This window comes from Salvelinus sp. IW2-2015, unplaced genomic scaffold, assembly GCF_002910315.2.
Source record: "Salvelinus sp. IW2-2015 unplaced genomic scaffold, ASM291031v2 Un_scaffold1318, whole genome shotgun sequence".
Lineage (NCBI taxonomy): Eukaryota > Metazoa > Chordata > Actinopteri > Salmoniformes > Salmonidae > Salvelinus > Salvelinus sp. IW2-2015.
This window is the reverse complement of record NW_019942839.1, coordinates 8,276-34,691: the sequence shown is the minus strand read 5'-3', so window position 1 is coordinate 34,691 and position 26,416 is coordinate 8,276. Positions and strand designations below refer to the sequence as shown.

The window sequence follows — 26,416 nt, the reverse complement described above, 5'->3', positions numbered from 1 at the left end:
CATGTGAAACATATGTTTACATTGCCAAAGCAATGTCTCTCTCTTATACATACACAGAGAGAGAGAAGTGCCATTGAATAAGACGCACTCCTTTTTTCCCAGTTTAGTTATTTTGGAAAGGGGGTGGATTTCATCTTATCTAGTCCATTAGTTTAAAGTATCATAATAAAACCAACTAGGGTGTTTTACTTTACCATGAGCTATATTGCCTATTGTCTACAGAGGAGAGTTCTGCTTGGCCATGCCAATATCCAACAGTTCGCCCTCAGGTCCTGCCTCATCACTTTTACGCATATGTAAAGTTAATTGTCATTGATCGGTCGGTAACCGCTTATGCTCGCACACTGACAGTGCTTAGTGCTTTGACTCAAACCGACAAGTGTCGTGGACAGAAGTAGCGTCAGGTTACAGCCCCGACCCGACACAATTCTCCCATCACTCCACTCGGCTATTTTTGGCCAGAGGCACAGCTGATTGTAGGGGCTTTTGGCCCTCCTTGATTTTGGCAGGCGCTTGTCCTTGTGGAAAGTCGGACTTATTTGGAAAAGAGGGAGTTGCCAGGCGGAAAAGAACACTTGGTTTAACATTACAGTAGCCTACTTGAACTTTAAAATCCGAAGCTCTCGCTGTAAATTTACTGTAGGCATGTGTTAAAAGTACAGTATAACTAGCCTATCTAAAAACCGAGCTGACAAGACAAGGAATTTGTTGACGGGAAGTTAGCCTATCAGCATAATAGCCATCCCTCAGGAAAGCGCTGGAGTGCTGTCATTGCGTCAGCGCACTTTTCCCCTCGCAATTGCTGGGCCTACWTCTGGAGGACTAGACATCACTGGACCTCACATCACTTCTCTAACACGGTCCGTCTCTACAGCATATGTTTGGCTCTCCACCTCTATCCAGCATCTGACCTGCAATTTCWGTGACAGACAGAGGCGTCCCCGGTATAGCTAGCTGAAGCGTCCCTCCCAGTGTGTTCTTGTGAGGAGGATGGAGACGAACCCCATTCCCGTGGTAACGGTCCAAACGAGCCCGTTCGATGACCAGCGGCCTGGTACCAACGGGCTGCGGCGGAAGACGGAGGTGTTCGAGGGCAAGAAGAACTACCTGCAGAACTACATCCAGAGCTTACTGTCGTCCATCGACCTGAGGGACCGCCAGGGATGTACCATGGTGGTGGGCAGCGACGGACGCTACTTCAGCCGAGCCGCCACCGAGATTATTGTGCAGATGGCCGCCGCAAACGGGGTAAGACAATAATGTCATGTCAGAAAGTTTGGAAAGGTTCAGGGTTGGTAATGATAATGATGATGATAATGATGATGATTATGCTAATAAAGATGATGATAAATTAAGCACAGAAAAATAGCATGATTAACAATGGTTCCTCCATATGCCCGTGGGTTGTATAGGCTATGGTTTATAAGGCTGAATCTCTAGTCAGGTGGATAAAAGGGAATAATAATAATAATAATACCTATTTATTGAGTGCTTTTAAAATAACAAGTTAACAAAGTGCTTCACATCAAGTGCAAAATAAAAACAAATACAGTTCTACAAAGATACAGACAGAAAAATGGAGAAGGAAAACAAAATAGCAATATAAAATCATACATTAAAAACTGTTTTATAAAAGTAGGTTTTCAGGAGGATGGCCATATAAAACAAATGTCTAGTAACCCAAAGGTTGGACGTTCCAACCTCATCATGGACAACTTTAGCATTTTAGATAATTTGCATATTGCAACTAACATTACTTATAACTTTTTAGCTACTTTGCAACTACTTAGCATGTTAGCTAATCCTTCCCCTAATTCTGACCTTTACCCTTTAATTTAACTCCTAACCCTAGCCCTAACCTCAATCCCTAACCCTAACTCATAGCCTAGCAAACGTTAGCCACCTAGCTAACATGAAATCAAATCAAATTTTATTAGTCACATGCGCCGAATACAACCTTACAGTGAAATGTTTACTTATGAGCCCCTAACCAACAATGCAGTTTTATAAAAATACAATAAGAATAAGAGATAAAAGTAACAGGTAATTAAAGAGCAGCAGTAAAATAACTATAGGGAGACTATATACAGGGGGTACCGATACAAAGTCAATGTGCAGTGGCACTGGTTAGTTTAGGTAGTATGTAGGTAGAGTTATTAAAGTGACTATGCATAGATAACAACAGAGAGTAGCAGTGGTGTACAGAGGGGGGTACTGCAAATGGTCTGGGTAGCCATTTCACTAGATGTTCAGGAGTTCAGGAGTGTTCATTCTTATATTAAAGAAGAATGTACGCATACCACGCTGCGCCTTGGTCCAATCCTTTTGACGGCCGTGACACATATGAATTGTAATTCGTAACATATCATACTCAACGGATGATGGACATCCACAAATGAATATATACCATACAAAATGTAACATACTAATTGGAGGGTCCCAGATCTAAGTTTACTATGTTACGTCTACACGTCCAGGTTTCTATGTGAGTTGTTACAATACTATGTCCTGGGGTTACCTGTGATCTTCTATGTAGAAGAACCCCTTACCTTCTAATGGCACTTGTGTAGCTTGTGAGCGTCATAGAACATGTTACATTTATGTGTTTGTGAGAGTCTCKGCTTTTTATAGAAAGCTTTTAATAGTTGTAGCTCAAACCATTTGGACTCTCCATAAGTTTTTGTAAAAAGACCCGGCCCGGGCCCCTTCGGAATCTGTCATTGTCTCACAAACACCGCTTTAGCTCAGTCCCCTTTAATCACACAGACTAATGGTTTGTACCGACGAATGCAGAAGAAATAGACTAATCCAATGGTACAACAAGAAGTCTGTAGCTCAAACACAGTGTTTTAAAGGGGTTAGAAGTGCAAATCTCGCCGGCATCGCGGTGGGACTCATTGGGTTAAGAGCCGAGCTGTAGCATTTTATACGAACTGTAGACAATGGAGTGACTTCTGACTGAGACAGATAGGCCTATACAAGGAGTTACAGTAATATACTGTAGACGTGAGGAAATGAAAGCATGTATAACTTTCTCCAGATCAGTGACTGAAACAAATGACTTGACTTTAMKTATATTTCTTAAATGATAAAAGCAGGACTGGACAACCTTCTTGACATTGCATTTACGTCAACAATCTTATCCATAGCGAATTACAGTAGTGAGTGTATACATTTTCATACTGGTCACCCATGGGACTCAAACCCACAACCCAAGGATAATGCCCTACCAACTGAGCCACACGGGACAACATGTAGCTCAAAGGGTAGCATTCCAGAGAGACATCCGAGACTGTAACGTTCTTTGTTTCACGGAAACATGGCTCACTCGATACACGCTGTCTGAGTCGGTACAGCCACCTGGTTTCTTCACGCATCGCGCCGACAGAAACAAGCATCTCTCTGGTAAGAAGAAGGGCGGGGGTGTATGCCTTATGATTAACGAGACGTGGTGTGATCATAACAACATACAGGAACTCAAGTCCTTTTGTTCACCTGACTTAGAATTCCTCACAATCAAATGCCGACCGCATTATCTACCAAGAGAATTCTCTTCGATCATAATCACAGTCGTGTATATTCCCCCCAAGCAGACAGATCGACGGCCCTGAAAGAACTTCATTGGACTCAATGTAAACTGGAAACCACATATCCTGAGGCTGCATTTATTGTAGCCGGGGATTTTAACAAGGCTAATCTGAAAACAAGGCTCCCAAAATTCTATCAGCATATCGATTGTGCTACCAAGGCTGGCAAAACCCCAGCCCACCGTTATTCTAACTTCCGCGATGCATGTAAGGCCCTCCCCCGCCCTCCCTTCGGAAAAGCTGACCACGACTCCATTTTGTTGCTCCCAGCCTATAGACAGAAACTAAAACAGGAAGCACCCGCGCTCAGGTCTTTTCAACGCTGGTCCGACCAATCGGATTCCACGCTTCATGGACTGGGATATTCTTTTTTTTTACCGTTATTTGACCAGGTAAGTTGACTGAGAACACGTTCTCATTTGCAAACACGACCTGGGAATAGTTACAGGGGGAGGGGGATGAATGACGCAATTGCAAACTGGGGCATTATTAGTGACCGTGATGGTAGAGGCGCAGTGGAATTTAAGCCAGGACGCAGGGGTTAACTCCCCTACCTTACAGATAAGTGCCATGGGTCTTTAATGACCTCAGAGAGGTCAGGACACCCGATTAATGTCCCATCCGAAAGACTGGGCACCCTTACACGACAGTGCCCCAATCACTGCCCTGGGGCATTGGGATCTGTTGTTTAGACCAGAAGGAAAGAGTGCTCCTCTGGCCCTCAAACCACTTCCAGCAGCACCTGGTCTCCCATCAGGTACTACCAGGACCAACCCTGCTTAAGCTTCACGAAGCAACCAGCCAGTGGTATGCAGTGGTGGTATCTGCTGACATGCAGCATTACCCAATTGTTCCGCATTGCCGGCGAACAACAACATTGACGAATACGCTGATTCGGTGTGCGAGTTTATTAAACAAGTGCATCGTGATGTTGTACCCACAGTGTCTATTAAAACATTTCCCAACCAGAAACCGTGGATTTATGGCAGCATTCGGGCAAAATGAATGCTGCGAACCACTGCTTTAGTCAGGGCAAGGTGACCGGAAACATGACCGAATACAAACAGTGTAGCTATTCCCTCTCGCAAGGCAATCAAACAAGCTAAGCGTCAGCACAGAGACAAAGTGGAGTCGCAATTCAACGGCCTCAGACACGAGAGGTATGTGGCAGGGTCTACGTCAATCACGGACTACAAAAAAAAAAAACAGCCCCGTCGCGATCACTATGCCTTGCTCCCAGACAAGACTAAACAACTTTTTTGCTCGCTTTGAGGACAAATACAGTGGCACTGACACGGCCCGCTACCAAAACCTGCAGGCTCTCCTTCACTGTCAAGCCAACGTGAGTAAAGCATTTAAACGTGTTAACCTTCGCAAGCTTTGCAGCCTTCGCAAGGCTGCAGGCCCAGACGGCATCCCCGGCCGCGTCCTCAGAGCATGTGCAGACCAGCTGGCTGGTGTGTTTACAGACATATTCAATCAATCCTTATCCCCGTCTGCTGTCCCACATGCTTCAAGAGGGCCACCATTGTTCCTGTTCCCAAGAAAGCTAAGGTAACTGAGCTAAATGACTACCATTCTGTAGCACTCACTTCCGTTATCATGAAGTGCTTTGAGAGACTAGTCAAGGACCATATCACCTCCACCCTACCTGACACCCTAGACCCACTCCAATTTGCTTACAGCCCCAATAGGTCCACAGACGATGCAATCGCCACCACACTGCACACTGCCCTAACCCATGTGGACAAGAGGAATACCTATGTGAGAATGCTGTTCATCGATTACAGCTCAGCATTTAACACCATAGTACCCTCCAAACTCGCCCCTAAGCTCGAGATCCTGGGTCTCGACCCCGCCCTGTGCAGCTGGGTCCTGGACTTCCTGACGGGCCGCCCCCAGGTGGTGAGGGTAGGTAACAACATCTCCACCCCGCTGATCCTCAACACTGGGTCCCCACAAGGGTGCGTTCTCAGCCCTCTCCTGATCTCCCGGTTCACCCACGACTGCGTGGCCATGCACGCCTCCAACTCAATCATCAAGTTTGCAGACGACAGTACAGTGGTAGGCTTGATTACCAACAACAACGAGACGGCCTACAGGGAGGAGGTGAGGGCCCTCGGAGTGTGGTGTCATGAAAATAACCTCACACTCAATGTCAACAAAACAAAGGAGATGATCGTGGACTTCAGGAAACAGCAGAGYGGGCAGCCCCCTATCTACATTGACGGGACAGTAGTGGTGAGGGTGGAGAGTTTTAAGTTCCTCGGCGTACACATCACAGACAAACTGAAATGGTCCACCCACACGCACAGCGTGGTGATGAAGGTGCAGCAGCGCCTCTTCAACCTCAGGAGGCTGAAGAAATTCGGCTTGTCACCAAAAACACTCACAAACTTTTACAGATGCACAATCGAGAGCATCCTGTCGGGCTGTATCACCGCCTGGTACGGCAGCTGCTCCGCCCATAACCGGAAGGCTCTCCAGAGGGTAGTGAGGTCTGCACAACGCATCACCGGGTGCAAACTACCTGCCCTCCAGGACTCCTACACCACCCGATGTCACAGGAAGGCCATAAAGATCATCAAGGAAACCAACCACCCAAGCCACTGCCTGTTCACCCCGCTATCATCCAGAAGGCGAGGTCAGTACAGGTGCATCAAAGCAGGGACCGAGAGACTGAAAAACAGCTTCTATCTCAAGGCCATCAGACTGTTAAACAGCCATCACTAAACATTGAGTGGCTGCTGCCAACATACTCACTCAACTCCAGCCACTTTAATAATGTAACATTGATGTAATCAATTTATCACTAGCGCACTTTATATAATGTTACATACCCTACATTACTCATCTCATATGGATATACTGTACTTATACCATCTACTGCATCTTGCCAATGCCGTTCGGCCATCACTCATTTATATATTTTATGTACATATTCGTATTCACTTTACACTTGTGTGTATAAGTATTGTTGTGGAATTGTTAGGTTATATTACTTGTTAGATATTACTGCATGGTCGGAACTAGAAGCACAAGCATTTCGCTACACTTGCATTAACATCTGCTAACCATGTGTATGTGAAAACATTTGATTTGATTTGAAGTTCAGATCAGGTTCAAAGAACCAAGGGTTCTGTCAGAGCTTACATGTGATATAGGACAAGGTTCTGTCAGGCAGCTTTACATGGTGGATATAGGACCAAGGGTTCTGTCAGGCCTACATTGGTGAGTATAGGACCAAGGTTCTGTCAGCAGCGTACATTGGTGGATATAGGCCAAGGCTATTTTCAATCTGGGTTCTATCAAGATGGGGATAAATCAAAAATACTTGGATTTCTTATCATTGAGCTGGAGAAAGGTTGTCAGACATCCAACATTCAATGTCAGCTAGACACTTGTGTGTAGCCAGGCTAGCTTTATCTAACCCCCATGCTCACCGAGAAACGTCTGCAACTCAAATATGACCTGAACCAATCGAGGGCAACGCCGGAGATTCCCACCCACCTCTCCCGCCGGTGGACAAGAATGTTATCAAACTGAGTTCCAAAAGAACTACGATAGATCATTCACGGGAATCGGTAGTCAACAGAAGGTCATTACTAACTTTCAATAAAGAAGTTTCCATGCTGTGAAGGTGGCGAGCCAACTGGAATTGTTCGAATAAGTTGTACATACTCAATGAGCCACCAATTGCTTAAAAACAACGTTTTCTAAACTTGGATACAAATGAAGTTTAGAGATAAGAGATAATTACTCAGTGAGTAAGGTCTAGATTGGGCTTTTAAGGAGAGGTTGAACCAGAGCAGTTCAAATAGGCTGGAAAGGAGCCAGAGAGCTATTTACAATAGACATAATGTAACAGTATGCATAACATATTTTAGTAGTCTAGTAGGGACCACATCCAAGAACAACACACACAATTGTCTTAAAACAGAATTTTCTCAGAGATCAGGGTAGAGAAGTAGTTCGCTCTTGCATCCTTAACCTCAATTTTGTAATTTCTCATCAAATCCTTCATTATCTCATAGAATACTTGAAGGTGTCAGGTCTTCCATTGCTTCCAGCCTTCCTAAATTCCTTTTTTAAAGCACGAGTATGATCATTTAAGGTGAGACTCTGGTAGATGATTTAAAGTGAGACTGGCAGATTATTTAAATTGAGACTCTGGCAGATTATTTAAAGTGAGAGTCTGGCAGATTATTAAAGGTGAACTCTGGCAGATTATTTAAAGTGAGACTGGCTGATGATTTAAGGTGAGACTCTGGCAATGATTTAAAGTGAGACTCTGGCAGATGGTTTAAAGTGAGACTGGCAGATTATTTAAAGTGAGACTGGCAGATTATTTAAAGTGACACTCTCAGATTATTTAAAGTGAGACTGGCAGATGATTTAAAGTGAGACTCTGGCAGATGATTTAAAGTGAGACTCGGCAGATTATTTAAAGTGAGACTCTGGCAGATTATTTAAGGTGAGACTTTGGCAGAAAACATTTTAAAAAGCATTTAAAAAAACAATACTGAGATGGTCAGAGACACACACATCAATAGTTTCCAAGTTGTCAATATTCAGACCATAGGACAGCACCAGATCAACAGTATGGCCTTGGTTGTGTGTAGGTAAAAAATCAGGTAAAAAAATATTCCCAGCTAGCACATTATTTGGGCAACACACATGAATGTTTAGATCTCCAAGAATAATAACTGTCTTACTTAGGCATCGCCAAAGCCCGAAGGTCAGAGAATTCTGCTATGAACAAACTATTAGGTTTGGGGGGAGGTACACTAAGCAAAAGATAAGGRTCTCTAATGAGGAAGATTTGCCACATGACATAGGGCTACATACAGTACTTGTCTCAATTAATGACGGTTAGCCACCAACACGGCCAGACGGCTGGAGGGGTAGTTTCATTTAGAGAACAACAATATCTGGTTTTAAAGTAACTGTCCAGTGTTTCCAGACTTCTATGAAATATGACCTAGAATTCATTGTTTTCCTTCCAAAAAAAWTGTAATTAACTATGTTAAAAATCATATTTTCTGTGTTGGAATGGTCTGAGTATACTCCAACAACAGAATAAATATCAATGTAGTCGCAAGAGAATTTCGTACTATACTCTATGTAAATCTGAGACACTCCATTTCTTATGTTACGTTTCGTATTGTATGTATTAATCCATCATATTCGTATCATATGTTACGAATTACAATTCGTWTGATATGATATGAATTGCAATTCATACAATAGGTTACGAATTTGCAAAAAACGTATGATATGTTACGAATTCCAATTTGTTGTGGCTATTGTTAGCTAGGTGGCTAGGTGACTGATGCTATCATTAGCTATCTCTAGGGGTTAGAGTTGGGGTTAAGGATAGGGTTAAGCTTAGAAGTTAGGTTAGGGTTAGGGGAAAGGTTAGCTAAAAGGTTTTAAGGTTAGGGTTAGGGGAAGGTTTAGCATAACAAAGTAGTTGCTAATTAGCTTGCGTTATACGCCTACCCAAGCACCCTCCTTTCATTTTTGCCTTAAGTAAGTCATTTTTACATCAGCCAATGTCACAAAGTGCTATACAGAAACCCAGCCTAAAATCCAAACAGCAAGCAATGCAGATGTAGAAGCACGGTGGCTAGGAAAAACTCCCTGGAAAGGCAGGAACCTAGGAAGAACCCTAGAGATGAACCAGGCTGGAGTGGCCAGTACTCTTCTGGCTATGCCAGGTGGAGATTATAACAGTACATGGCCAAGATGTTCAAACYTTCATAGATGACCAGCAGGGTCAAATAATAATAATAATCACAATATGATTTCAATATGATTTAGAGTGCCTTCAGAAAGTATTCAGACCCCTTGACTTTTTCCACATTTTGTTGTGTTACAGCCTGAATTTATAATAGATTAAATTGAGATGTTGTGTCACTGGCTTACACACAATATGTTTACAAATTAATAAAAAATGAAAAGCTGAAATGTTTTGTTATGACAAACATAAATAAGTTCAGGGGTAAYAATRTGCTTAACAAGTTACATAATAAGTTGCATGGACTCACTCTGTGTGCAATAATAGGGTTTAACATGATTTTTTTATGACTACCTCATCTCTGTACCCCACACATACAATTATTTGTAAGGTCTCTCAGTTGAGCAGTGCATTTCAAGCACAGATTCAAACACAAAGAATAGGGAGGTTTCCAGTGCCTTGCAAAGAAGGGTAAATGGTAGATTTASCTTGGTAGATGGGTAAAAAAAAAAAGAGCAGACATTGAATATCCCTTTGAGAATAATMAAGTTATTAATTACACTTTGGATGGTGTATCAATATACCCAGTCACTACAAAGATACAGACGTCCTTCCCAACTCAGTTGTCGGAGAGGAAGGAAACAGCTCAGGGATTTCACCATGAGGCCACTGGTGACTATAAAACAGTTGCAGAGTTTAATGGCTGTGATAGGAGAAAACTGAGGATGGTTCAACTATATTGTAGTTACGCAACAATACTAACCTAATTGACAGAGTGAAAATAAGGAAGCCTGTACATAATAAAATATTCCAAAACATGCATCCTGTTTGCAACAAGGCACTGAAGTTAAACTGCAAACAATGTGGAAAAGCAATTAACTTCTTGTCCTGAATACAACATGTTATGTTTGGAACAAATCCAATACAACACATTACTGCGTAACACTCTCCATACTTTCAAGCATAGTGGTGGCTGCATTGTGTTATGGGTATGCTTGTAATTGTTAAGGACTGAGGAGTTTTTCAGGATAAAAAGAAACGGAATGGCGCTAACCACAGTCAAAATCCCTAGAGGAAAACCTGGTTCATTCTGCTTTCCCTCAGACACTGGGAGATTAATTTCCAGCAGGACAGTAACCTATAACACAAGGCCAAATCTACACTGGAGTTGCTTACCAAGAAGACAGAGAATGTTCCTGAGTGGCTAAGTCATAGTTTTGACCGAAATCTACTTGAAAATATATGGCAAGACCTGATAATCGTTGTCGATCAATTATAAACAACCAATTTGCCAGAGCTTGAAGAATTCTAAAAAGAATAATGGGTAAATGTTGCACAATCCGGGTGTGGAAAGTTCTTAGAGACTTACCCATGACATCTCACAGCTATAATCACTGCCAAAGGTGCTTCTACAACGTATTGACTCAGGGGGTCATGTACACATTGATAAAGAGGACATTGTGTAGAGTTCTTTTGAGAGCCACAGTCACAGATTCACAGTCACAGAGTCACAGGGTCACAGATTCACAGTCACAGAGTTACAGTCACAGAGCCACAGTTACAGTCACAGATTCACAGTCACAGAGCCATAGTCACAGAGCCACAGTCACAGTGCCACAGTCACAGAGCCACAGTCACAGTCACAGTGAATACTTAATGTAAAATTAATATTTATGTATTTCATTTTAAATACATTTGCAAAATTTGAAGACTGGTGAATTTTTGGGGGATGTAATCCWTTTTGAATTCAGGCTGTAACACAACAAATGTGGAATAAGTCAAGGGGTATGAATACTTTCTGAAGGCKCTGTAGCTCCTAAAGCCTGTCCAAGTGTCAGCGTGTGTTTGCGCATGTCTGCTTGACTGGCCATTACCCGTTAGGCCGTTACCCAATTCCGCAGAGCACTTGGAAAGGACAGTGTTCTCAGATCTATGCGATATCAASCTTGGTGAAGTGCCAAAGGAAAATCTGAGGGGAATGTATTTGTTTTGAGATGGGTCAGTTTTTTTGCTGGCCCAGCCAAATGTCTCCTGCCTACCTTATCGGCTGTTCCATCCCTCGTCCACTCCTTTCCTGCCCACGCGACATTCGCCTCCCTCCCTGCCTCACTCAAGGCTTGGGGGATACCCAGTCAGTTTAGTGGCCAAAAGCCAAACTCAGGATATAAGCGCTGGGAAGACCTTGAACAAATATTTGTGAAATGCTGGGGGCAGAGTATGGAATGATGATAGGCCTATAACAGGGTTGCTGACAGGGCATGGCAGATGTAAAGTGCAAAGGGCGCTATTGATCTAAAGCGGTGTCTGCCAAATGTGCTTCTACAAAGTATTGACTCAGGGGTGTGAATACTTATGTAAATGAGATGTTTCTGTATTTCATTTTCAATCAATTTGCAAACATGTATATACATTTCTTTCACTTTGTTATTATGGGGTATTGTGTGTAGATGGGTGAGAAAAACTATATATTTRATCCGTTTTGAATTCAGGCTGTAACACAACAAAATGTGGAATAAGTCAACGGTGTGAATTCTTTCTGAAGGCACTATACATATCCTTTAAATATTTGGTTTCATTGTCAACCAGACACAATTCAATATTACTTTATTCAAAGTGAGGAGATTGCTCCGACGTCATAAAAATGAATTCCCCGTGAATGAGGACACTTTTATTTAGAGTAGTTGAAACGCTAGCCTAGGGCCAAAACATGTGAGACTTTGCCCAAGATGACCGTCTGGAATGTAACCGAGTCTGAGGGTGGTAGTACGTCTGCATCCTTCCCTTCATCGGTGCCAACTTCTGGACGCTTCTGGAAAGATGACCAGTTCTAAAAAATATAGAAATGTGAATGAAATCATTCTGTAGGCTGAAGCTACACTGAGCTAGTCTACAATAATAGGTATTTTTATTACTGAGTTGCAATTTTTGTATATGCTTTAGTGTTGAATAATAATGCATTGTACAATTACTGTATGTACTATATCCCTACATGTTCAAGTAAAGTAATCACCTCTATATGAAGATAGGTCCCAGAATGAGATTCATTCAGCTGAAGTTCCTTCAACTCTCTCTCTGTCTGTGTGTCTGTCAGATTGGCCGTCTGGTGATTGGCCACAACGGCCTCCTGTCCACCCCTGCTGTGTCCTGCATCATCAGGAAGATCAAGGCCATTGGTGGAATCATCCTGACAGCCAGTCACAACCCAGGAGGCCCCGGGGGAGACTTTGGGGTCAAATTCAACGTGGCCAATGGAGGTGAGGCGATTATTTGACTAATWGCTGTCAATCTGCCAGCTGTCAGTAAGTTAAAGGATCGATGGATGTCTTCCTACCTAAGTCATTTTTCTTGCCCCAGATACTTCTGCTTGCTCTTCTTGGCTTTAGGTTGTAATTGAGCACTTTGAGATATATGCATTTGTTAAAGGTGCTATACAAATACAAGATTGGTGATTTATTAACTGAGGTGAGGGAGTTGGCACCATAGTCCTTTCATAGCCCCAGCAGCTATCCATGTTTTCTTTAAAACTTTCATTAAAAAAACTCTCATATTCCCGGAGTGCCATCATGGACCGGCCTTCCTCCCAAGTCCCCAGGGCTTTGCTGTGGAATCAAATCAAATCAAAGTTTATTTGTCACGTGCGCAGAATACAACAGCTGTAGAACTTTCAGTGAAATGCTTAAAATTTCAGTCATCTTCCAGTCATATACATAGGTCAAAGTGGTGTTGCTCTCCTCATCTCACACAAGTTATCTCTGTGGCCCTGTGACTGTGGCTCTGTGACTGTAACTCTGTGACCGTGGCTCTGTGACTGTGGCTCTGTGACTGTGGCTCTGTGACTGTGGCTCTGTGACTGTAACTCTGTGACCYTGACTCTGTGACRGTGGCTCTGTGACTGTGGCTCTGTGACTATGGCTCTGTGACTGTGAATCTGTGACTGTGGCTCTCAAAAGGACTCTACACAATGTCTTCTTTATCAATGTCTACATGACCCCAGTAGCTTCTACATGATCCCAGTAGCAAATCAAATTTGATTTGATTCTTACAATTTCCCACATTGTATAGCATATTATGCATTGCTAATACACTATATTGCTAATACACTGCATTAATATGGAGTTGGTCCCCCTTTTCTGCTATAACAGCCTCCACTCTTCTGGGAAGGCTTTTCACTAGATGTTGGAACKTTACTGTGGGGACCCCCTTCCATTTAGCCACAATAGCATTAGTGTAACGGCCCTCATTTGTAGAAGGAAGAGTGGACCAAGGCGCAGCGTGGTAGGCGTACATCGTCTTTTTATTGATGACACCAAAACAAAATAACAAAGACAAAAAACAAAAGCGAACAGTTCTGTCAGGCACAGACACTAAACAGAAAACAAGATCCCACAAAACCCAAAAGGAAAATTACAACTTATATATGATCCCCAATCAGAGACAACGATAGACAGCTGCCTCTGATTGGGAACCACACTCGGCCAAAAACAAAGAAATAGAAAACATAGACTTTCCCACCCGAGTCACACCCTGACCTAACCAAACATAGAGAATAATAAGGATCTCTAAGGTCAGGGCGTGACAATTAGTGAGGTCGGGGACTGATGTTGGGCGATTAGGCCTGGTTCGCAGTCAGCATTCCAATTCATCCCAAAGGTGTTCGATGGGGTTGAGGTCAGGGCTCTGTGCAGCCCAGTGAAGATCTTCCACACTGATCGCGACAAACCATTTCTGTATGGACCTCGCTTTGTGCATGGGGGCATTGTCAAGCTGAGACAGGAAAGGGCCTTCCCCAAATTGTTGCAAAGTTGGAAGCACAGAATCATCTAGAATATCATTGTATGCTATAGCGTTAAGGTTTCCCTTCACTGGAACTAAGGGGCGTATCCCGAACCATGAAAAACAGCCCCAGACCATTATTCCTACTCCACCAAACTTTACAGTTGGTACAATGCATTCGGGCKGGTAGTTCTCCTGGCATCCGCCAAACCCAGATTAGTCCGTTGGATTGCCAGATGGTGAAGCATGATTCATCACTCTAGAGAACTAGTTTCCACTGCTATAGAGTCCAGTGGCAGCGAGCTTTCCACCACACCAGCTGACGCTTCCTATTGCGCATGGTGATCTTAGGCTTGTGTGCGGCTGCTTGGCCATGGAAACCCATTTCATGAAGCTCCTGACTAACAGTTATTGTGCTGACGTTGCTTCCAGAGGCAGTTTGAACTCGGTAGAGAGTGATGCAACCGAGGACAAACYATTTTTACGTTCTACACACTTCAGCAGTCGGCGGTCCCGTTCTGTGAGCTCCTGTGGCCTACCACTTTGCGGCTGAGCCGTTGTTGCTCCTAGGCGTTTCCAGTTCACAATAACAGCACTTACAGTTGACTGGGGCAGCTCTAGCAGGGCAGAAATTTGACTAACTGACAAGTTGGAAAGGTGATGACGGTGCAACGTTGAAAGTCACAGAGCAATTCAGTAAGGCCATTCTACTGCCAATGTTTGTATATGGAGATTGCATGGCTGTGTGCTCAATTTTATACACCTGTCAGCAACGGGTGTGGTTGAAATAGCTGAATCCAATAATTTGAAGCGGTGTCCTGTCCACATACTTTTGTATGTATAGTATATATAATATGACTTCTCAATATAGAGAAAAATGTTATTTAACTTCTTATGAATACTCAACGGTGATGCCTTATTTCTAACACACACCATAGACTTCTATKACTCTTGTTAAACAACAACAATAGACCAGCAATAGGCCACTTCATTTGAAAACAATGGTTTCCATGGTAACTGTCCTCTCCCCCCGATAGGCCCGTCTTCGGACACAGTGATGGAGAAGATTGCCCAGGTGAGCAGGACCCTGGAGGAGTACACCATCTGTCCTGACCTCCGCATTGACCTGGCCAGACTGGGACGCCACGACTTTGACCTGGAGAACAAGTTCAAACCATTCAGAGGTACTGGACACACACACAGAGCGCACACACGTGCCATGCTACACTCAGTCTCACCACACATACACTCTGTTCTTGCATGCAAAGTAGCATATGTACTATTGGGTGGATATACACATGCAGATACACACTAGACTCCTCTCCTGTCCTGTGTGTTGGTAGTTGAGATAGTGGACTCAGTGGAGGTGTACCTCAACCTGCTGAGAACCATCTTTGACTTCAGCGCCATCAAGAGCCTTCTGACAGGACCTGAACAGCTGAAGATACGCGTAGACGCCATGAATGGAGGTAAGACAACACTCGTAAAGACCAAACTGGTAACAGTATTGTATCAGGCGCTCACTGCTGTACGGTATGTTCATGGTGTTCTATTCTATTTGATTATTTTCTATTCTATTGTCAGTGATGGGTCCGTATGTGCGGCGTATCCTGTGTGATGAGCTGGGGGCTCCTGCCAACGCTGCCGTCAACTGTGTCCCCCTGGAGGACTTTGGGGGCCGGCCTCCAGAGCCCAGCCTCACATATGCAGCCCCATTGGTCGATGCCATGAAGGGTGGAGACTTTGGCTTCGGAGCTGCGCTCGATGCAGACGGGGTGAGACAGCTGAAACTGAGAGGAGGAGAGAAACAGTGGATGTAATAATGCAAAGTACTAGAATACACATTCTGGAGAGCTGATGAGCATGTTTGAGGACCATGTTTGAATCTGCTAAAATGGGCAGGGTTTACACTTTTGGGACTATTCCTTTGGTTCCATGACAGCAAGCCAAATCAAGCACTGGACCTATGTGGACACAGGGGAACTTGGGAACTTGGAATTGCCATGTTTTTGTCTGTATTTATATGCTGGTCAATAACAGGATGTTATGCAATGGAACCAGCTAATATCTGTGACAAAACAAACGTTACATTTTTTCCACATAGTAATTTCTAGCAATGCCATGCTCACGCACATTAGCCTAACTCAATTACCTAGCCTAGCATCAGGAGAATTATGTTACTGTATTGCGTCCTATTGGAGCCCTCCCCCGGTGCTCACGATGATGCATCTTAGTAGGAAGTAGGTGTCCCATACATTTGATTTGATCGTGACAGATGCAATTAAAACAACAGTTTATCAACTGGACGGGAGTAACAACGATATTCATCTTTAACATACTTTCTTTATTGGAGCATTAGATTATGTTTTTATCAATGATGTATTGGTTAGGTCTCCATGGATTGTTGTATGGTTGAAGAGGGTATGTATTGGTGTGTGTATTCGCAGGACCGGTATATGATCCTGGGTGAGAATGGTTTCTTTGTGAACCCGTCAGACTCCTTGGCTGTCATGGCTGCAAATCTCTCCTGTATCCCCTACTTCAGACAGCTGGGGCTTAGGGGCTTCGCTAGGAGTATGGCAACCAGCACTGCCCTAGACAGGTAGGACACACACACACACCACTGTCCGTTTACCCTGTGCCCTTTTTGTCTTTGGGTTCAAAAGGGAAAATATAATCAGGTGTGGATGGCTGCTGGGGGAAATGCTCCACAGGACTTTATCATTTTTCAACTTCCGTATTTCTCATCAACACCTAAGCTACAGTCATAGTTTTGACCGAAATCTACTTGAAAAATATATGGCAACGACCTGATAATCGTTGTCGATCAATTTATAAACAACCAATTGCCAGAGCTTAAGATTCTAAAAAGAATAATGGGTAAATGTTTGCACAATCCGCGTGTGGAAAGTTCTTAAGACTTACCCATGACATCTCACCACTTATAATCACTGCCAAAGTACTGCTTCTACAACGTATTGACTTCAGGGGTTCATGTACACAGGGATAAAGAGAGACATTGTTGTAGAGTTCTTTGCAGAGCCACAGTCACAGATTCACCAGTCACAGAGTCACAGGGCACAGATTCACAGTCACAGAGCCACAGACACAGTCACAGATGTCACAGCTCACAGAGCCATAGTCACAGAGGCCACAGTCACAGTGCCACAGTCACAGAGCCACAGCACAGTCACAGTGAATACTAAGTAAAATTAATATTTATGTATTTCATTTAAATACATTTGCAAAATTTTAGAACTGGTAATTTTTGGGGATGTTAAATCCATTTTGAATATTCAGCTGTAACACAACAAATGTGGAAAAAGTCAAGGGTAATGAATACTTTCTGAAGGCCCTGCTAGCTCCTAAAGCCTGGCCCAAGTGTGCAGCGTGTTTTATCCGCATGTCTGCCTTGACTGGCCATTCCCGTTAGGCCGTTACCAATTCCGCCAGAGACTGTGGGAAAGTACATGTTCTCAGATCTATGCGATATCAACCTGGTGAAGTGCCAAAGGAAAATCTGAGGGGAATGTATTTGTTTTGAGATCGGTCCAGTTTTTTGCTGCCCAGCCAAATCGTCTCCTGCCTACCTTATCGGCTTTCCATCCCTCGTCCACTTTCCTTTCCTGCCACGCGACATTCGCCTCCCTCCCTGCCATCAGCGTCAAGGCTTGGGGATACCATCAGTTGTAGTGGCACAAAAGCGACAAACTCAGAGATAATACATGCGATGGGCGCTGAAGACCTGTGAACAAATATTTTTGAAAATGACTGGGGCAGAGTACTGGAATGATGATAGGCCGTGGTATAACAGGTTGTGCGGACAGTGGCATGGTCAGATGTAAGGTGCCAAAGGGCGCTGATTGATCCTACAAGGCCAGGTGTCTGCGCCAAATGTGCTTCTACAAAAGTATATGACTTCAGGGTGGTGTGACATACTTATGTAAATGCAGAGTCTGTACTTTCATTTTCAATCAATTTTGCAAACATGTAATATATCATTTCGTTTCACTTTGGATTATTAGCTGGTATTGTAGTAGATGGGTTGAAGAAAAAACTATATATTTATCCGTTTTGAGCAATTCATGTGCCATGTGAACACAACAAAATGGTGGGAATAAGTACGGAAACCAGACGAATGTGAATTCGGTAAGATATTTCTGAAGAGCACAGTATACAATATACTTTAAAATATTTGTTTCATTGGTCTCCAACCAGACACGATATGTCGAGAGATTACTTATATTCAAAGTGAGAGATGCTCCGACGTTCATAAAAATGAATTCGCCCTTGGATAATGAGGACACTTTCATTTAGCAGTAGTGAAGAACGCCTAGCCTAAGGGCTCAAAACCATGTGAGACTATTGCCCAAGTATGACGTCGGAATGTAACACGAGGTCTGATGGTGTGGTATAGTACGGTCTGCATCCTTCCCTTCATCAGCCGTGCCAACTTCTGGACGCTTCTGGAAAGCTATGGACCAGTTTCTAAAATATATACATAAAGAAATGTGAATGAAGATCACTCTGTAGGCTGAAGCTACTCCTGAGCTAAGCTACAATAATAGGTATTTTTATACTGAGTTGCAATTTTGTATATGCTTAGTGTTGAAATAATAATGCATTGTACAATTGATCGTATCGTTAACAAGATATCCCTACACCTGTTTCGAAGGTAAGAGTATGATCACCTCGATATATGAAGGATAGTCCAGAATGAAGATGATCATTCACTGAAAGTTCCATTCAACTCTTCTCTGTCTGTCTGAGTGTCTGTCAGATTGGCCGGTCTGGTGATTGCCAACGAGACGGCACTTTCGTGTCACAACCAATGCTGTGATCCTGGACATCATACAGGAAGATCCAAGGCCATTAGGTGGAAACTTCATCCTTCGACAGGCCAAGTCACAAGACCCAGAGGCCCCGGGGGAGCACTGTTGGGGTCAAATTCAACGTGGCCAATGAGGTGAGGGATTATTTGAACTATAATGCTGTCAATCTTGCCAGCTGGTCAGGTAAGTTAAAAGGATCGATGGATGTCTTCCTACCTAAGTCATTTTTCTTGCCCCAGAGTACTTCTGCTTGCTGCTTCTTGCTTAGGTTGTAATTGAGCACTTTGAGAATATCATGCATTTGTTAACAGGTGCTATCACCAAATACAAGATTGTAATTAATTAACTGAGGTGAGGACGGTTGGCCACCATTAGTCCTTTCAGTTAGCCCCAGCAGCTATCCATGTTTTCTTTAAAACTTGTCATTCAAAAAAACTCTCAATATTCCCGGTAGCTGCCATCGATGGGACCGGCCTTCCTCCCAAGTCCCAGGGTCTTTGCCTGTGGGAATCAAATCAAATCAAAGTTTATGTCACGTGGCGCAAACTACAACAGCTTGTAAACTTCAGTGAAATGCTTAGAAAATTCAGTCATCTTTTCCAGTCATTATCACATAGGTCAAAGTCGGTGGTTGCTCTCCTCATCTCACACAAGTTATCTCTGTGGCCCTGAATGAACTGTGGCTCTGTGACTGAACTCTGACCGGTCTCTGTGATCCGTGGCCTCTGGACGTGTGGCCTCTGACGTGTGTGACTGTGGCTCTGTGACTGTAACTCTGTTTGACCATGACTCTAGTGACTCGTGTCTCTGTGACTGTGGCTCTCGTTTACTATGGCTCTGTGACTGCTGAATCTGTGACTGTTGGCTCTCAAAAGGAGACTCTACCACAATTGTCGTTCTGTTATCAATGTCTACATGACCCCAGTTAGCTTCGTACATGCACACAGATATCAGAGCAAACAAGATTATGAATTGTTGATTCTTACAATTCCAACACCATTGTTTATGCTATATAGCGATGTCATATGAAACTACTATATGCTAATTACAACAAATGCATTAATATGGAGTTAGGTCACCCTTTTCTGCAATATAACACCTCAACTCTTCTGGGGAAGCTTATTCACTAAGATGTTTGAAAACTTACTGTGGGACCCCCTTCCATTTAGCCACAATAGCATTAGTAGTAACAGGCTCCCATCATTGTAGAAGCGAAGAGTGGACCCAAGCCGCAAAGGAGCGTGGTAGCGTACATCGTCTTATTTATTGATGACACCAAAACAAAAATAATAAAAAGACAAAAAAACAAAAGCGAAACAGTTCTGTCAAGGCACCAGACACTAAAACAGAAAACGAAAGAATCCCACAAAAACCCAAACAAAGGAAATAAATTTACCAACTTATATATTGATCTCAACCCAATCAGAAGACAACATAGAACAGCTGCCTCTGATTCGCGGAACCACACTCGGCCACAAAACAAAGAAATTAGAGAAAACATAGACGTTTCCCACCCGAGTCACACCTGACCTAAGACCAAACATAGAGAATAATAAGATCTCTAAGCGTCAGGTGGCGGACAATTAGTGACGGTCGTGGGACATGATGTATTGGCATTAGGCCTGGTTCGCAGTCAGCATTCCAAATTCATCCCCAAAGGTGTTCGTATGGGTTGTTGAGGTCAGGGCTCTGTGCAGCCCAGTGAAGATCTCCACCACTGATCCTGGCGAACAAGACCATTCTGTATGTACCTGCGGCTTGTGAACATGCGAGGGCATTGTTCGAAGCTGGAGACAGAAAAGGGCCTCTCCCAAATTTTTGCAAAATTGGAAGCACAGAATCATCCTTAGAATATCAATGTATGCAATATAGCGTTGAAGGTTCCCTTCACTGGAACTATAGGGGCGTATCCGCCCCGATACCATGAAAAGCACCCCAGACCATTATGCCTACTCACCAGAACTTTACAGTTAGGTACAATGCATTCGGGCAGTATTCTCCTGGCATCCGCCAACCCAGATTAGTCCGTTGGATTGCCAGATGGTGAAAGCATGATTCATCAAACTCTAGAGAAGGAAACCTCTCAGGGATTTCAACATGAGACCAATGGTAATTGGTCATTTAATGGCTGTGATAGGAGAAAACTGAGGATGGATCAACAACATAGTATTCACTCCACAATACTAACCTAATTGACAGAGTGAAAAGAAGGAATCCTGTACAGAATAGAAATATTTCAAAACATGCGTCCTGTTTGCGATAAGGCACTAAAGTAAAACTGCTAAAAATGTGGCAAAGAAAATAACTTTATGTTCTGAATACAAAGTGTTATGTTTGGGGAAAATCCAGCACAACACATCACTTAGTACCATTCTTCATATCTGCAAGCATGGTGGTGGCTGCATCATGTTATGGGTATGCTTGTCATCGGCAAGGAGTAGGGAGATTTTTAGGATTTTAAAAAATGGAATAGAGCTTAGCACTGGCAAAATCCTAGAGGAAAACCTGGTTCAGTCTGCTTTCCAAAAGACACTGGGAGTCAAATTCACCTTTCAGCAGGCCAAATATACACTGGTGTAGCTTACCAAGATGACATTGAATGTTCCTGAGTGGCATAGTTACAATTTTGACTTAAATCGTAATGGAAATCTATGGCAAGACTTGAAATGAATGTCTAGCAATGATCAATATCCAACTTGACAGAGCTTGAAGAATTGTAAAAATAATAATGTGCAAATATTGTCAAATCCAGGTGTGTAAATCTCTTAGAGCCTTACCCAGAAACACTCACAGCTGTAATCGCTGCCAAAGGTGATTCTAAAATGTATTGACTCAGGGGTGTGAATTATGTAAATGAGATATATCTGTATTCATACCCCTATATATATCTGTATAGGGGTATGAATAGTTTCTGAAGGCAATGTAAATATTTAGGCCCATGTAGCCTATTTTCCTTATAATGCAGTCATTTCAGTTTTCATTTGAAGCACTGTTTTATTTTAAACTTGTTTGTAACAATTGCAAATACTTTGGCAACTTTGTATTTGTAGTCAACTTTGTTCTGAAGTTATCGGCAGTCACAGTCAGACAGATACGTAGCCTAAACATCTTGATTCTATGTTTAGCGGAGATCTTTGGGGAAGAAAGTTACACGGAAGGTCAAAATACATCTAACGATGCACTGTGGCTGCTCAACGAGTGGTCTAGATCACTCGTAGTTGTACAAAGGCTTTTAAGAGCAACGTTTGTAACGAAGGCTCTGGGAAACAGATTGGCTGCTAAAGATACATCGTAAGATGGTTCTAACGACGAGCTTAACGCTACGAAGGCTCTGGGKAATGAGGCCCGACTCAATCAGATCACGCAACTGAAAGACGTTAGTTCTGCCAATGAGCGGATTGCATTAAATATTCTGCAAAGGCATGCTTGCTTATGATTGGACAAAACAAATGAAAATGATCTTCATGGCAAATTGAATGTGTATTAGTCTCGTGGAATTCTAGTCTRGTCACATTTTTGTCAACTGAAATGAAAACTCATTTGTCACAGGTATGGTTTTTTTTCATGGCATCTCGACTCGTTATCGTCATTAGGTTTTGTCAGGAAAAATAGGTCATTGACAGATACTTTTTGTCATAGTTATGTACGAAACGAACGCTGACACACACACAGAGTATTCACTGCCTATAAACACAGCACAGGGAGCACACACTGGGACCTAAACATAAAGGCTGTTCCAGAGCAGTGGTGTGAAAGGTGTGATCACGAGGTCAGTCATGTACATTAACATTGTGTGTCACCCTGGCCTCTGACCCTCTCCTGTGAGGGTTGGTGTACTCAGTGGCGGTCCTGTTAGCGCTGGCAGCCATGGAGGAAATGAGATCACTCCCAGCCCTTCTCTCAGGGTGCTGAGGCCGGCCGCTGGCGCTAACCCTGTGTGGACATGTGAGGTTGAGGTGACGTCACATCATTAATGGCCCGTCTTGGAGCTGGTCACACACACACATGTACGCTGGCACGAACACACGCACATACACACTTGCGTCACACAGCTCGTTACCTGGGGCTGTGTCTTATGCTGTAGAAACGGCCACACTGATAGCATTGCCTCAGTTTCCTTTGACGGCATGTCCTGTTCCAACACATACTCACACATGAAAGGTGATTGTCGCGAGTCCCACTGCACCGCAAGGTAATCCAACACCCTTAAAATACACACAGGCCATATGGCACACAATCACACACACACTCACACAGATGCATGCACGCACCCAGTCGCACGCACACACACACACACACACTGGTTGTGTCCATGTACTGTATCTGTGGCTGTCTCTCAAGGGTCTTATTTAGTGAGTCCCAGAGCGTGGGCCCTGGTGAGTGGTGGGGTGCTGTAGAATTGGATAATGTCCTCAGCCCAGAAGTAATCTTTTTAGGAGTGTGAGAGAAACCCTATGTGTGTGTGTGTGTGTGTGTGTGTGTGGTGCGTGCGTGCGTGCGTGGCGTGCGTGTGTGAAGGCAGTTAGGGGATGTGTTTTGGTGGAGCAGGAGCTTAGGTTTGACATGGCAGGGCAAGCAGCCGACAGAGAGGCGCAAATCTCTCACCCCGGCTGGCCGCATTTCGGGACGTGTGATGTGTGTGTGTGTGTGTGTGTGTGTGTGTGTGTGTGTGTGTGTGTGTGTGTGTGTGTGTTGTGTGGGTGTGTGTGTGTGTGTGCGCAAGCGAGGGAAGCCTTGTGTTGTTCAGTGAGGGAAGGGAAGGTGGGAGAGGGAAGGGAAGGTAGGAGAGGAATTTTGGAGAGGAAACATCTGCCTCTCTTTGGCTACTCCAGGGATGGAGGATGGGGAGTAGAGAGGGACCAGAGAGAGGAGAGGGAGGAGGAAGAGGGGAGGAGAGAGAGATGAGGAAGAGGGGAGGAGAGAGGGAGTTGGAAGAGGGGAGGAGAGGGAGGAGGAAGAGGGAGAGGAGGAAGAGGGAGTATTTTGTAAGGTCTGGAATGGAGGAGAGAGGGAGGCGGAGATGATAGCTAGGCTGCACTGTTTGGCCTGTTACTAGATGAACCAGTAAAAAAGGAACCTGACCCCCCCCCCCCACAACAGTCTAAGTAACACTTGTCTGCCAGATACCCTACTTTCTGGCAAAGACCGCAGGAAAGAGACATATTTCATTGTGGAGAGAGAGGATAGAGGAGAGAAGAGAGAGCGAGAGATGAGAGAGAGAGAGAGAGAGAGAGAGAGAGAGAGCAGGAGAGAAGGAGAGGAGGAGGAGACGAGAGAGAGAGAGAGAGAGAGAGAGAGAGAAGAGAGAGAGAGAGAGAGAGAGAAGCGAGAGATAGAGAGAGAGAAGAGAGAGAGAGAGAGAGAGGAGAGAGACGAGAGAGGGAGAGAAGAGAAGAGAGCAGAGAGAGAGAGAGAGAGAGAGAGAGAAGAGAGGAGAGAGAGAGAGAGAGAGAGAGAGAGAAGAGAGAGAGAGCGAGAGAGAGAGAGAGAGAGAGAGAGTTTTAGTTTCATCAAGGTGTTTTATTTTCTCAACATGTCCCTTTATATTGCGGGAGTGATTTAATGGAGCAAGGAAATGTCAGCTTTAACATATTTGATTGACATTTTGAACATTGAGCAATACTTATAGAGGCCAAATACCTGTACTTGACCTTCCTTAGTCATATTAACGTTTCATGGACATACACTATACTGAACATGAGACAGCTTTTGTAATTAGAAGTTTTCAGAGGATAACGTTAAATCTTGTGTTATTGAGTAAAAATGCAATCATGTATTCATTCATGTTAACTTAAAATGACAATGATCGTTTTATTCTTGTATTCGATGTCCAAGTCTTTGAATCAGGGCCTAGTATGGGATTGTAATCACGGTAGTTGAAAAAGATCTCTGTGCCCTATACTGCTCATCCATCACTGAAGTACTTGTCTGTTTTGTCTGTTTTTGAAAAAAAGAAATATTTTCCCAGGTTGCATTTAACTACCAGCATGAAGGTAGTCAACCCAGCCAACCAACACAACTGTCCCCTTCCCTTTTGTGGTAATTTATGAAGAAAACTAAATGTTATGGTTATGTCAGCTGTGAGGAGGCCCTGATCCTGATGCTGTCAGGTTGTTTAATGTGTTGGTTGTGTGTGTGTTGTGTGTGTGTGTGTGTGTGTGTGTGTGTGTGTGTGTGTGTTTCAAGTTTTAATGGCACATGCACAAGTACAGTGAAATGTATTTATTGTAAACTCAAAACCCAACAATGAATATTCAATAACAATGTAATACTATAAAAAAACACGAGAAATAAGAAGAATATGAAGAACACAATATGTAAGTAAGCATTCTACTGTATATACAGGGTCAGCAGGATTATAAGATAAACAGAAAGCTTGTATGTGTGTGGTCTGTGAGTGTGTAGGGTTGCTGAGTGTGTAGGGTCTGTGAGGTGTGGTGGGTCTGTGAGTGTTGTAGGTCTGTGAGTGTGGTAGGGTCTGTGAGTGTCGTAGGGTCTGTGAGTGTGTTGGGTCTGGTGATGTGTGAGGGGTCTGTGAGTGTGTAGGGTCTGTGAGTGTCCTGTGGGTCTGTGAGTGTGTAGGGTCTGTGAGTGTGCTGTGGTCTGTGAGGGTGTAGGGTATGTGAGTGTGTAGTGGGGGGTCATTTGTGAGTGTCGGTAGGGTCTGTGATTGGTGTTCTGTTTGTGGGTGTTTGTAGCGTGTGACGTGTTAGGTCGGTGTCTGTGAGTTTGGGTGCTGGTTTGTGTGAGTCGTTGTAGGTGCGCTCTGTGAGTGTGTAGGGTCTGTGAGTGTGTATGTCTGTGAGTGTGTAGGGTCTGTGAGGCTGTGTAGGGTGTGAGTGTGTAGGGTCTGTGAGTGTGTAGGGTCTGTGAGTGTGTAGGGTCTGTGAGTGTGTAGGTGTATCGGTGTTTCGAGTAGGGTCTGGTAGGTCTAGTCGCGTGAGTTGTGTAGGGTTGAGTGTGAGTTTGTGGGGTAGAAGTTGTCTGTGAGCTGTTGGGCTCTGAGGTGATTGCAGGTCTAGTCTTGAGTGTCGTGAGTCTGTGATGTTAAGCGGTTGGAGGTATAGGTCGTAGGTGTAGTCTGTGTGTGAGGTGGTGAGAGGTCGTGAGTGTACTGGTCTGTGAGTGTGAGGTCTAGGGAGTCTGCTGATGTAGTCTGATGTAGGGCGTGAGCTGTGAGTGTATAGGGTCTGTTGAGTTATAGGTCGGGTATGTAGAGGTGTGTGTCGTAGGGCCCCTCTGTGAGTGTTAGGGTCTTGTGCACGTGTATAGGGTCTGTGAGTGTGTAGGTGTTGTGAGTGTGATAGGGTATGTGAGTGGTAGGCCCTGTGCTGAGTGTTGTAGGGCCCTGGTGGACGTGTGTAGCGTGCTTGTGAGTGTGTAGGTCTGTGGTGTGTGGGGGTGTCTCGTGAGTGTGCACAGAGACAGTGCAAAAGATACAAAAAAAGGTCATAAAGATACACAGGGTTAACTCCAATAGTCTC

At 43.8% G+C, this 26,416-nt stretch overlaps 1 protein-coding gene across 1 annotated transcript; it reads left to right on the top strand.

Annotated features, from left to right (window-relative positions):
• The first annotated feature begins 451 nt into the window (after positions 1-451).
• Positions 452-16,706, top strand: LOC112070418 (phosphoglucomutase-like protein 5). Its single transcript, XM_024137829.2, has 6 exons — positions 452-1,248; positions 12,419-12,581; positions 15,138-15,284; positions 15,444-15,569; positions 15,685-15,875; positions 16,548-16,706. The coding sequence occupies exons 1-6, from the start codon at positions 991-993 to the stop codon at positions 16,704-16,706; spliced, it is 1,044 nt and encodes a 347-aa protein (XP_023993597.2). The 5' UTR covers positions 452-990.
• Positions 16,707-26,416: the final 9,710 nt, after the last annotated feature.